Genomic DNA, 12,152 nt, shown 5'->3' on the forward strand with positions numbered 1-12,152 from the left:
CTTCCAAGACTGAATCAGGAAGAAATAGAAAATCTGAACAGACCACTTACTAGCAATGGAACTGGAAGGCAGTTTTGCTCACCACTACACCATCAACAATGCCACTAGCAATGACATTGAATCAGTAATTAAAAAAAAACTCTCAACAAGGGGCGCCTGGGTGGCTCAGTCTGTTAAGCATCTGACTCTCGATTTCGGCGCAGGTCATGATCTCAGGGTTGTGAGATTGAGTCCCATATGGGGCTCCGTGCTGAGCGTGGAGCCTGCTTAAGATTCTCTCTTTCCCTCCCTCCCTGACTTGCACATGTCCAGGTGCTCTATCTCTAAAAAAATAATAATAATTAAAAAAAAAACCAAACTCTCAACCAAAAAATGTCCAGGACCAGATGGCTTCACAGGTGAATTCTACCAAACATTTAAAGAAAAGTAGGAGTACCTGGGTGGCTCAGTTGGTTAAGCATCCAGCTCTTGATTTCAGCTCAGGTCCTGATCCTCGGGGTGGTGGGACTGATCCCTGAGTCAGGTTCCATGCTCAGAGGGGAGTCGGCTTCTCTCCATCCGCCCCTCTCTCCACTCACACTCTCTTTCTCTCTAAAATAAATAAATCTTTAAAAAATATTGAAAGCATAATTACCATATGATCCAGTAATTTCACCACTGGGTATTTACCCAAAGAAAAGAAAATGAAAACACTAATTTGAAAATATATATGTACTCCTATGTTTATTGCAGGATTATTTATAATAGCCAAGATATCGAAGCAGCCCACGTCCACTGATGGATAAAGAAGATGTGCTATGTATGCACAATGCAATCTTACTCCGCCATAAAAAAAGAATAAAATCTTGCCATTTGCAGCAACATGAATGGACCTAAAGGGTATAATGCCAAGTGAGATAAATCAGAGAAAGACAAATACCATATGATTTCACTCACATGTGGAATTTAAGAAACAAAATGAACAAGAGAGAGACTGTTAAGTACAGAGAACAAAGGGAAGGTGGGTGGGGGGATGGGTGGAAGAGCTAAAGGGGATAAAGAGTACACTTGAGCACTGAGAAATGCACGGAATCGTTGAATCATTGTACTGTGCACCTGAAACTAACAGAACACTGTGTGGGAACTATGCGGGAACACTAGAAAACCCGCCACTGGAGCGCTGGGGCACAGCGACCCCCAAGTTCCAGTAAACGTCTAAGTCCTCCTGTAAGTCCTGAAGGTTATTTTCTTTCCTGTTAATAACCTTTCCACATCCAAACATTTTCAGGAATTTCATTCTCCAAACTGTTTTTGGATTGGTAAGGATTTCACAGATAACATTGGCCGACTTAATGCTCAAAAGAATCCAGGTGCACCTGCTGAGGAACGATAGAAGCTGGCAAACCATACTTCACCTGCAAGGTGAACTAAGGGATCTTTCCAGTATAAGTAAAATGTGGTAATGCAATCTATACACACAGCTTCTGTTAACAGTTAAAGGGAAGCAAAGCCATATATCTAAAATTTACACTAAAACGGTTTTAAGAATTCTCTATTTTAACCAATTTTTACACTGTATGTTTAGCAGGATATGCTTTATGAAGAACTATTCCCCCTTTCCATTTTATCTGTGATAACTAATGAAATGGGACCATGGTCAGTATACTTAGGAGTAACAATGGGCTAACATTCTCCATGTAACAATGAAATAATAACCTATAATGCTTAGCATGTTGCTAACGCACGGGCGGATGGGATCTGAGGCCTCACGTTATCATACATAAGGGAGGACCGAGGCCATTTGACTATGCCTCTGCTTTGCCAAGTGCAAAATACTTAACATGTTGAATTGCGTCTGATTTAAAAGGATGGGGCCGGGGCACCTGGGTGGCTCAGTCGTTAAGCGTCTGCCTTCGGCTCAGGTCATGATCCCAGGGTCCTGGGATCGAGCCCCGAATCGGGCTCCCTGCGCAGCAGGAAGCCTGCTTCGCCTCTCACGCTCCCCCTGCTTGTGTTCCCTCTCTCGCTGTGTCTCTCTCTGTCAAATAAATAAATAAAATCTTAAAAAAATTAAAAAAGATGGGGCCGTTAATAAGTCTGGTTGAGGTGGCTCCCATTCTTATCCATCCATCTTAGTGTCTGGATTTAGGCCTGACATCATACATTTGGTGTTACCAGTTTGGAATCAGAGTGAGTTTGGTAGAAAACTGGAGTCCTGGAAGGAACCTCATTTTCTCTGCTGATCATGGCTAACCCAGTAGTAATGTCATGGTGCCCTGGCCTTTTCTCCTTGTTCCTTTTCCCTCAACTGTACAGCACGCACACAGAGGTTTTATGAAAGAATGTCTTTCATTTACCCAACAGTATCCATATCCAGGTTCTTAGAGTAGGCACCATCCCTACTCCTTCCTAATCAAATCCATCCACCAGCCGATGTCTCCTTACTGCTTTTTTATTGAAAGGCTGAGATTGCTTAATGGGGAGATGTCAAAATTCTAAATTAAAATATTTCATTAGAAATGTTTACTGAAATAATAGGCCAGGAAGACAGCCTTTAGTTACAAGATAGTGGTCTTTTGGAGATTACAGCCTGCCATTGCTTTGTACCTTCCAAACCTGACGTGGGTTTAAAATTTTTATCTTTTTCTGTCGGCCTGGAATAGTAGGGATCATCTGGGGTGTTCTCAGGCATTTCAACCCATCGTCAAAACACACATCAAACGTGGGATTAACCAAAATATAGCAAAGGAGTTAATTATGGGGTGTATGCGTGTGTGTTAAAAGTACTGATGAAAACTAAGCATTTAGCACAGGGCCTGACCACACAAAGTAAATTCTCGGTAAAGCTTATCAAGCAATACTAGCAGGTGACCTCCACTAACAACCATCAAATTAGTAGATGATGTCTGGTTAGTAAGTTCAGTTATCAGCCTGACAACTGATTTTAATCAGGGTTGTTGCTCCCCTGGAAATTAGAACCATATCAGTATTTTATAGATTGTTTCAGGCAAAATACTCAGAGAAGCTTGTTTACCTACTTGTACCAAGGTTGGTTGACTTGACTTGTTTCAAGGATGCATTTACTTCACAGACACCAACAAACCAGCAAGAGGGGAGAGCTTAGCGGGAGGTGTACTTTGAGAGTTCCACGGTCACCAGTGAACGTTACCGGGGCACTGATAGAATTCAGTCCACCGGCCCTTCGCAGCCCTGATCTCAGGAAATTGTCCTCCCTAAACAGAAATCCCGTCGTGGTTTCTAAACGGGGTACTACGGATGATCAAACTCTTCTACACTGATTGCAGCTAGGAGCAGACATTAGGCCTAGATTTATTTTACTGCCTGACACAGCCTATTTCTTTTCCTCATGACAATTTCAGTCTCTACGAGTCCATTAATAAATCTGAGAACTCTTTCTAAAAATAAAAATGGGGCCATAATAACCCTATCTCACCCAGTGTCATAAATAGTGATTTTCCTGTCCTTAGTGTAATTCAACAATGGGACACAGAAGTTGGAGATTTCAGTTACGTCAGCACATCTTTACACATTAGTTTGGTTGATTTGTTGTTTTTTTCTAAACGACTGTAAAATATTTCCTGTCTCACAGGCAAGAGTCGGAAGCCTGGCCTTCTCTCTGTCAAGTCGTCGGCGGAGTCCAGCTTAAAGTCTTTCAACAGGAACGAGCTGGGCAACTACCCAACCCTGCCTTTAACGAAGTCCGCCGACGCACTGAAGCAGGGGGAGGCGGCCAGGCTGGGCAGTGGTCTTACCCCGCACGCTTCCAAGTGCTGTGAGCAGCCGTGGGGCACTGGTTTGAACCAAAACCGAAGAAGCCTCCCCGTTGCCATCTGTCGGAGCTGTGAGACCCTGGAGGGCCCCCAGACTGTGGAAACTTGGCCCCGATCCCACTCCCTGGATGACCTTCAAGGAGAGCCTGCTGCTGAGAAGGATGTGCCTGGCGAGGTGACGGACCCCTCCCCTCAGACTGTACCACAAGTGCCACAGAAGACAACCCCCTCCGTCGCAAAGGTTCAAAGCCCCAAACGAGGTCCTGCTGTTGACCATGCACTGCTACTGACCCAAAGCAAGAGAGGTTCTGAGCCTCCGAAGACAGCTACTAAGAAACCGGATGGCTCCATAGCCTCTTCGCGTGGCGCATCACCTCCTCCGTGTTTGCCCAAAAACTACGATGCTCAGCCTCCTGGAGTCACTTTAACAAGGACGCCTCTGGAGGGTCACAGGAAAGGACTCGATTTTGAAGGCACATATTCCCCCCCGGGCACCAAAGAAGGCCTAGATGCCGAGCAGAGGGGCCCCGAGGCAAGAACACAGGCAAAGCATCCTGCCCAGCCTCCGCCCGTTCCTGCCAAGAAGAGCCGAGAGCGCCTGGCCAACGGACTCCACCCTAGCCCTCCTGGCCCCGACGCGCCAAGCCTGCCCGCGAAGAGGGGCAGCCCCGGTGACTGTCACTCGCCTCCGGCTTCCAGGCCTCCCTCAGGACAGGAGCCTGGCAGCCCCCCGAGCACAAGACCACCGCCGTGGCTCTCCGAGCTCCCGGGGAGCACAAGCCTCCAGGAGCACGGCGTGAAGCTGGGCCCGGCTCTGACCAGGAAGATCTCCTGCGCTCGGGGAGTGGATCTGGAGATGCTCACGGAAAACAAGTTACGAGCTGAAGGCATCGATCTCACCGAGGAGCCATATTCGGATAAGGTACCAAAGGCCTTACGGGCCTCTGCTTCTTTAAGTCAGGCAGCCAGGTGAGAAGAGCCGCCCAGGGACCCCACGGAGCCCGCCTGGCTGCAGGGGCCCTGCTGACGGTGGGGGGTGGGGGGGGCGCCAAGCCGGGCCCTCTGCTGCCGGGTGCCAGGTGCTGGGATGAATGGGTGCCATGTCCAGATGAAACACAAATACAGCCTTGGACTTCTCCTTTCTCTTTTTTTCCCCTCTTCTTTTGCTTATTTTTAATTTCTGGCGGCCGTACTTTGCAGGGAGGGCTATCAAGCAGGACTACAACTGGTTCCAGAAAGGGCTGGCTTAGTGGACAGTCCTAAATTGCAGTTTCCATGTTTTATTGAACCTGTATGTTTGCAGATGTTAACAAATCCCCATTTCATTTCCTGTTTGTAAAATGGGATTAATAATCTGCATAACTACCTTCTGCAGGTATTATTGGGAGCAAATAAATGTGAACACACTTTGAAAATTACAGAACCCCTTTCAGATGTAATTATATTGTATAGTTATCTGTATGAGTAACGGGGAATGATTATGAGATCTCCCACTGTACCAAAAACACTGCGAAAACTCATTTAAACTCATACAATGAAAACTCATTGCTTATTTGGAAAAAAAAAAAGAAAGAGTAGATCTACCAATACCAAAATGATTTTGAAGACAAATGATAATAGATGTAGCTGTACATTATTCCTAGAAATGCGTACTCTGTGATAATGCATTCCTGGGAGTCTTGGTTATAAAATTCTTTGGACCACAAATGCCTCACAGTACGATCCTCCACCCCTTGCTCCTCCTCCGTGATACTCAGTGAGCAAACCCCTCAGAATGGAAAGTAGTGAGAGCTGTTTTGTCCGTAAGTGCCGGCCTCGGAGCTGGTGGTGTAAAAGAGACGCGACGCAACAGTGGGCTCCCCGTAGGGCGCATGTGTGCCCTGCTCCGCTGCAGCTTAGGAGACCGCAGGATGATCCGCTGGAGTGAGGTGAGGTCCTTGGCTCAGATACTACAAGACGATTCTGTTCCGCTTTACTTACCGTTTCAAAACATCTTCCTAGAGCTCATCAGTACCAGAAGGATCAAAGTGTAAACACATTCTCTCTAAAACATCCATCCTGACTACAGATACATTCCCTTCAGATGAAAACCTGGTGATGCTTTCCAGTAGCTGCCAGTGCCTTGTGTTTGCTGCTGTTGAAGAACCAATTCCCTGCATTCCTTGATGCCACGTTCTTGTTCTCCCCTGCAGCACGGCCGCTGTGGGATCCCTGAAGCCCTGGTGCAGAGATACGCCGAGGACTTAGATCAGCCCGAGAGGGACGTCGCCACCAACATGGACCAGATCCGCGTGAAGCTACTGCGGAAGCAGCACCGCATGGCGGTGAGCGGCGGGCGCTTGGGGTCCCCCCTCCCCCCCCAGCTCGGCTTTTGAGTCCATTTGATTAGAGCACGCTGGCAACCACTAAGTAGGCCTGGGCTCACGGCTGCTATCAAAAGGAGACCCCTGGAGGGAAAGGACTACGTAGCCTACAGTTTTAAAAATACAGTTTTGGAAAGAAGGAAAAATGAAAATGATCCATAATCCTAGCACTATGAAAAAGTTTTTAAAAACCTTGTCTAGTCAGTTCTCTGCACATAACAATAAATGTAGTTTTGAAACCCGTTTTCAGTGATCAGATCAGGAATCTGTTACTGAACGTTCATTTGTCTTATCAATATGTCAGAATGCTCTAGTAAATGTACCCTCATTTAGCCAATCGTCTATTGTTGAAACATTTAAATTTTTCCCCAACTTACTATTTCAAAAAATGTAGTAAAGAACTCCCTTGTTTTTCTTTTTTTTTTTTTTTTTTTTAAAGATTTTATTTATTTATTTGACAGAGGGAGACACAGTGAGAGCAGGAACACAAGCAGGGGGAGTGGGAGAGGGAGAAGCAGGCTTCCCGCCGAGCAGGGAGCCCGATGCGGGGCTCGATCCCAGGACCCTGGGATCATGACCTGAGCCGAAGGCAGACGCTTAACGACTGAGCCACCCAGGCGCCCAAGAACTCCCTTGTTAATATATAAGAAATCTTTGTATAGACTCCCAAGGTTAATTTCTGAGTATATATATTGCTTTAAGGGGGTTTGCTTACACAAGCCTGCACAAGATCTCAAGGGATTTGCACACTTGTTAGTAGACTACCTTCCTGAGAGAGAAGTACTTGGTCTTTTCACAAGTTGAGTGTAAATGTCCATTTCCCTGCCCTAGCCAACACTTGGTCTTATTGTAATTTCCTTGTAACTACATTGATGAAATATTTAATTTTCTGGTTAATGTAGATTCAAAGTACAGTGGAAAATCTGTTTTATAAAAACTCTGCCCACGGAGTGTCTTGCCTGCCACACTGCCACACGGGCCTGCCTCTTGAAGCACCCAGGGATTTCCTTGACGAGCAGGCCACCAGGAGACAAAATAGCAGGGTCTAGAAATGCTTACAGTTTGGAGACTTGGGGACAGTCTTAGGGTTAGATCTAATTCCAAGTACTTTCTAGAACCTGAAAAACTTCCTTGAAGATATGTCTCACCTTTGAGAAGCTGAGAAAGAATTCTCGAGGCTCCTCTTGGTCTTTGACATCTCATGGCCCGAGTACTTTCTAATAGTCTGGCAGGGTAGGATTGGAGTCGTGTTCCTTTTGGGTATAGAAGGAGCCCTCCGGCACCCTATGTCAGGTCTTTATAAAATTGCTTTCTTTATTTGTCCAGATCCCAAGTGGTGGGCTCACAGAAATCTGTAGAAAGCCCCTCTCTCCCGGATGCGTTTCGTCTGTGTCAGACTGGCTGGTCTCCATCGGTCTGCCCATGTACACCAGTGCTCTCACCGAAGCCGGGTTCAGCACACTGGGCCAAGTGCCTTCTCTGTCCCACACTTGCCTTCAGGAGGCCGGCATCACGGAGGAGAGACACATAAGCAAGCTCGTGTCTGCAGCCAGACTCTTCAAACTGCCACCAGGCCCCGAGGCCATGTAGCCAGGCCCGTAACAGAGCTCCCTGGACCAGAGCCACCCTTTCACTGTGCTTATGCTAATGCGATTCCTCCTCCTCGGGACACGCAGACCAGATCCAGAAGAAAGGCCTAGTGTGTGGCCACACAGAGCACGAAACCTTGGCACAGGACTGATGACCCTCTCTTCTCCAGAAAAGCCCCCTTGAGGAAATTGGTGTGGTTCTCTTTGACCCCCAAAGAAAAGACGAGCACTTATTTTTATTTTCAGAACACAGAAGAACCAGGATGCCGACTTGCCACACATGCTGTGCCTCCAGTCTGTCTTGGTGCGCTGGGAGAGGGCTGGGAGCAGAGGGAGGGGCAGCCGGTTTCGTTTCTGAGAACGCCCTTGCCCTTCCGTCTGTCACCCTGCACGATACCTGAGGGCCAGACGGGCTTTAGCTAGGCCAAAGTGACAGACTCGGGAGTTCATTGTACACTATTGACCATGCCTGTTTGTTCAAAAGTAAGAAAATCTGGCTGCACTAGGGAAAGAAAGAAAAAGTCCTATTCTCCTTCAAGTAAACAAGAGACATTTTAATAATTGCTTTCTAGCAATCAGCTTTTATTTGCCTTAATATCAGCTTTGAAGCAGTTATCCTAGTGTTCACTACCCTGTAACCATAGTTTCCAATCTTCAGCTTAGACTGCCATCTAACATGTGAGATGTTTTCAGCAAAAAAAAAACAAAACAAAAATGGGCTTTTCTAATTGCCTCACTCTAACATGGCTCATTTTGTAGGGGTTTATCAGGCACAAAGTTCATGTTGGCTTTCAATTTTTACACTAACCACAAATCCAGTAAGAAGCTATCTGAAATTCCGAGATCAGGTGTGTATGTGAGTGTGCATGCATGTGCGTGCGTGTGTGTATGTGTGTGTATATAGTAACTACCTTCACTTTAATCAGTTTAGTTTTGTTTACCACGTTGGTCATCGAGCTGCAGGATTGACTTGGACTCCTGACCACGTCCATCCCAAAATTCAGTTGTCAGCTAACAGATTAGCTTTGCAAAGTCACTGTAAGGTTGAATATTTCAGAAAGATGTTTTTAAAAGGGAAGCAGTTTATAAGATATTTTAAAAGGTTTTTTTTTTTTCCACTTTTATAATTCAGGTATCGTTCTCCTTCCTTATTGAGATAATTCTTTTAATTTGGATGAAAGTTCATTTTGGAGCCAGACAAACCACGTTAGCCATGTATTAAGTTAACATTTGCATATTTTCAATTGTTTCCCAACTGACTGTAGTGTTTTCCATCCTCTTTTAGTCTGGTGTCTGATTTTTCTAGCACATAAGAAATTTAGGCAACTAAATTAAGGTTTCTGTTGCTTACTAAATGAGTTTCCTTTACATTCTTAATCATGAGAACTATTTTAAGCACTGAATGTGATCATTTACAACAGAAACACTCTGAACACAAAGCCTTGATCAAAAGCTCTTAAACATTTCATCTACTCATTAAAACGATTTCCCTCGGGGGGTGGGGGGGGGGAGTGATTTCATTTATAAAGCCATCTTCAGCATTTGCTCTCTGTACTTGGATCCAAGTTTCTGAGGAAAGGGATGTTCTCAGGTGATATATTTTTTCATGCTTTGGTACACATTTAAAAAATAAATGTCTCTTCAACAATAATATTCACCTTCTATAAGATGCCATGTGAAGAAGTTGTGGAAATGCAGAATAAAAAGCTCAAGCTGCCAATTTTCTACTGAAATCTTGAGAACAGCCCATTTTTGCCACGTTGGGTTGTGCGCACAGCCCCCGCGGAGTGTACCTCGGCCGCAGGGCTACCTGTGACCACGCCAGGGAGGTGTCTCACGCTGTGGTGGCCGTGGGTGCGAGGACATGCTCCGCATCCTGCTGCCCAGTGCCTTGGCCTGACCTGCGATCCTGCTCATCGTTTAAGCTGACCACACCCAAGTCACGAAATCTCGGTAATAGAGGAAGAAGAGAAATCTTGTGTGAAATTTCCCAGTGTTAGTTCATTTTCAGTGTAAGACTTCCATTTCAGTAAAAGTGGCACCAGAAAAGGGAACGTTCTGGAGTTGAGTTTTTTGAGAATGCCAAACCATATTTTTGTCACTCTTCTTTGGAAGTCATCACCTTTGCATAGAAAAATCAAATTCAGGGACCATGAATGATTTTCAGCGGGAAGATCTTCCTAATAGGGGGTCTGATGAGGTTTTTACTTTATTGTGCTTTAAAAACAAAAAACAAAAAAACAAAAAAAAAACTTTTTTAAATTGTTAGTATTTGTTTGGTCTTCTTTTGCTTTAAACTTTTAATTTGATCCTAGAAAAGTCTGAATGTTTGTGTGTGACATTTGACTAAGGTGGTTTAGGGCTGCCTGTCAGAAGACAGGTGTTAGGCTTCAGCAATATCCGGTTTTAATCAGTTGCACTTGGTACAGAATGTTGAGGAAGGGTGAAAAGTGTAGTCTTTGGAAAGCACAAAAGAAACCTAGAAAGGCAGTTTGGCTCAGGTAGCTACACATCCGTTGTGTGTAATTTTTACTTTAAAGCTGTCTAGAAGAAATGCAGCCAGCCCCAACTACTATTTACATTCCCAGATAACCAAGAAGCAGATGGATTTTCATGGCCTTCCCTTAGCAGCCCTTTTTCTCTGTCCTGATCCCTGGTGTGGGTGAAATTGGAAATTACTAGTCTATTGCAAACCAGTTCCTGACATAGCAAAATTTGCTTTCATGACTGCAGCAAAAGAAATCCGTTCACCAAGTCAGTGCTGCATGCGTGTACTGTATTATTTTCAGAAAATATAGTAGTCTGAGTCCGAGTTATCTTGATTTTAAATTGAGAGAGAAAACAAACTGTCAAGCAAGTTATATAACAACTAACAACATTGCACTTTCTGTATATGAAATCAATATTTAAATAACTTATTTTTCTCCATTGCTGTTCTTAAACATTGTAAGTAGCTGTAATATACCAGTCCCAATATGTCCTTGCGATTGCTTCAGCCCAGGAAAGCTGTGTATTGTTTTAAAAATTGTAAAAATTATTGTGATGATTCACTTAGCAAAGAGAAAGGTGGACAGAAAGGTTTTCCTATGTATCAAAACTTGTCTATAATTATGTCATCTATGTACCTAGAAAAAAAATAAATTTCTTCAGTTGACGATGCCTCTTTTGTTCCTTGGTATTTCAAAGATGAACGGAGTAGAAATGAAAGATAATTTACAAAGTTTATACAAGCATTTGAAGACAGTTACTTCTGCCGCATCACCATTTAAAACGCGTTAACAAACATTCTCTTTGCCAATTTATTGTTTTTTCCCCAAATACTGCATAATCAAATCCTATAACCACAGCATCTTAGACCAGAAGGAATTTTGGAAGTCATCTGTAGTCTAAGGCCATCACTTTTCAAATGAAGAGCCTGAGTCCATGTAGGTGGTCGACTCGCCCAGTATCATACAGTTACATGGTAACAAAACCCCGAATTTTAATTGCGAGAAAAAAATCTAGGTTGAGATCTTATAGAGATTGACTGACTTGGCAAAAATAATTTTTCAATATTGGTGTATCACAATTGATACAAAAGCATTTTTAATTAGGAGGGGCTGTGTAATAAGAAAATTTGAGTGGGTAATACCCACACTTGAGATAAAAAAAATAAATCACCCTCTTCCTTCCTCCCAGCCACCTATTTCTGCCACTGCAGGTGAACAGTAGAACCTGTTCGCATATCTTTTCAGAACTGCTCCATTTACAATTATAACTGCTTATGTAGTTTTCCAAACAGGAATGGTGGCATATTCTTCACACTTCTTCACCTTGATTTTACATTCACTGCATCTTGGAGATCTTTTCATGTCACAACTCCTCCATTCTCTTAAAGGCTACGTAACATTGTTATGCCAATAATTTAATCACTACTCAGTGGAAGGACCGTATCTCGCAGTTACAAAAAAGCCGTTAGGAATACCCTTGTACCTACGTCACCTAGCACGTGGAATTGTGTTAAAATTACGTGTATTTTAGATTTTGATAGAATATTTTAAATCCACTGGTGGATTTCATTAAAGGAAGTTTTACCATGATAGGTTTTATTTATCTTACTCTCTACCCCCTAGTCCATTTTGTAAGTGGGGATATTTCACATATTGTCAGTGTGGGGGTTCATCTGAAGCGCACCGTTTTAAAGAACCGTGAGTCTCCAAGGTTACTTATCTCACACCGACTCCTAAAATTCAGTTCAATTCAAAGAAGATACTTTTTTCTTGTGATCCCTAAGAAACCTTGACCCAACCTTGGTGGTAGGTGTTTGTTCTAGGGGCAATGCATATATGGATACTTATGTTACATTCACTTAGAAGTTACAAAGCACATACATTTGATTAGGGCCTGGAGAAAACGGAAGGGTGGCTGTCGTTCTCCAACCACGGGAACCA

At 44.0% G+C, this 12,152-nt stretch overlaps 1 protein-coding gene and 1 long non-coding RNA gene across 11 annotated transcripts in view; one reads left to right on the forward strand and one right to left on the reverse strand.

Annotated features, from left to right (window-relative positions):
* SASH1 (SAM and SH3 domain containing 1) overlaps positions 1-10,876 on the forward strand; it is a 234,878-nt gene extending 224,002 nt beyond the window's left edge. For all 9 annotated transcript variants that reach the window (XM_081829122.1, XM_081829125.1, XM_081829119.1 and 6 more), the window contains 3 exons: positions 3,590-4,692; positions 5,963-6,094; positions 7,460-10,876. In XM_081829122.1, coding sequence (XP_081685248.1) covers positions 3,590-4,692; positions 5,963-6,094; positions 7,460-7,723 — 1,499 coding nt within the window. In that variant the 3' untranslated portion in view covers positions 7,724-10,876. The remainder of the gene's footprint in view (positions 1-3,589; positions 4,693-5,962; positions 6,095-7,459) is intronic.
* LOC145723132 (uncharacterized) overlaps positions 1-12,152 on the reverse strand; it is a 217,110-nt gene that overhangs the window by 179,195 nt on the left and 25,763 nt on the right. The gene's annotated exons all lie outside the window — the stretch shown is intronic.

This window comes from Leptonychotes weddellii, chromosome 8, assembly GCF_054177405.1.
Source record: "Leptonychotes weddellii isolate Sample4059 chromosome 8, ASM5417740v2, whole genome shotgun sequence".
Taxonomy (NCBI): Eukaryota; Metazoa; Chordata; class Mammalia; order Carnivora; family Phocidae; genus Leptonychotes; species Leptonychotes weddellii.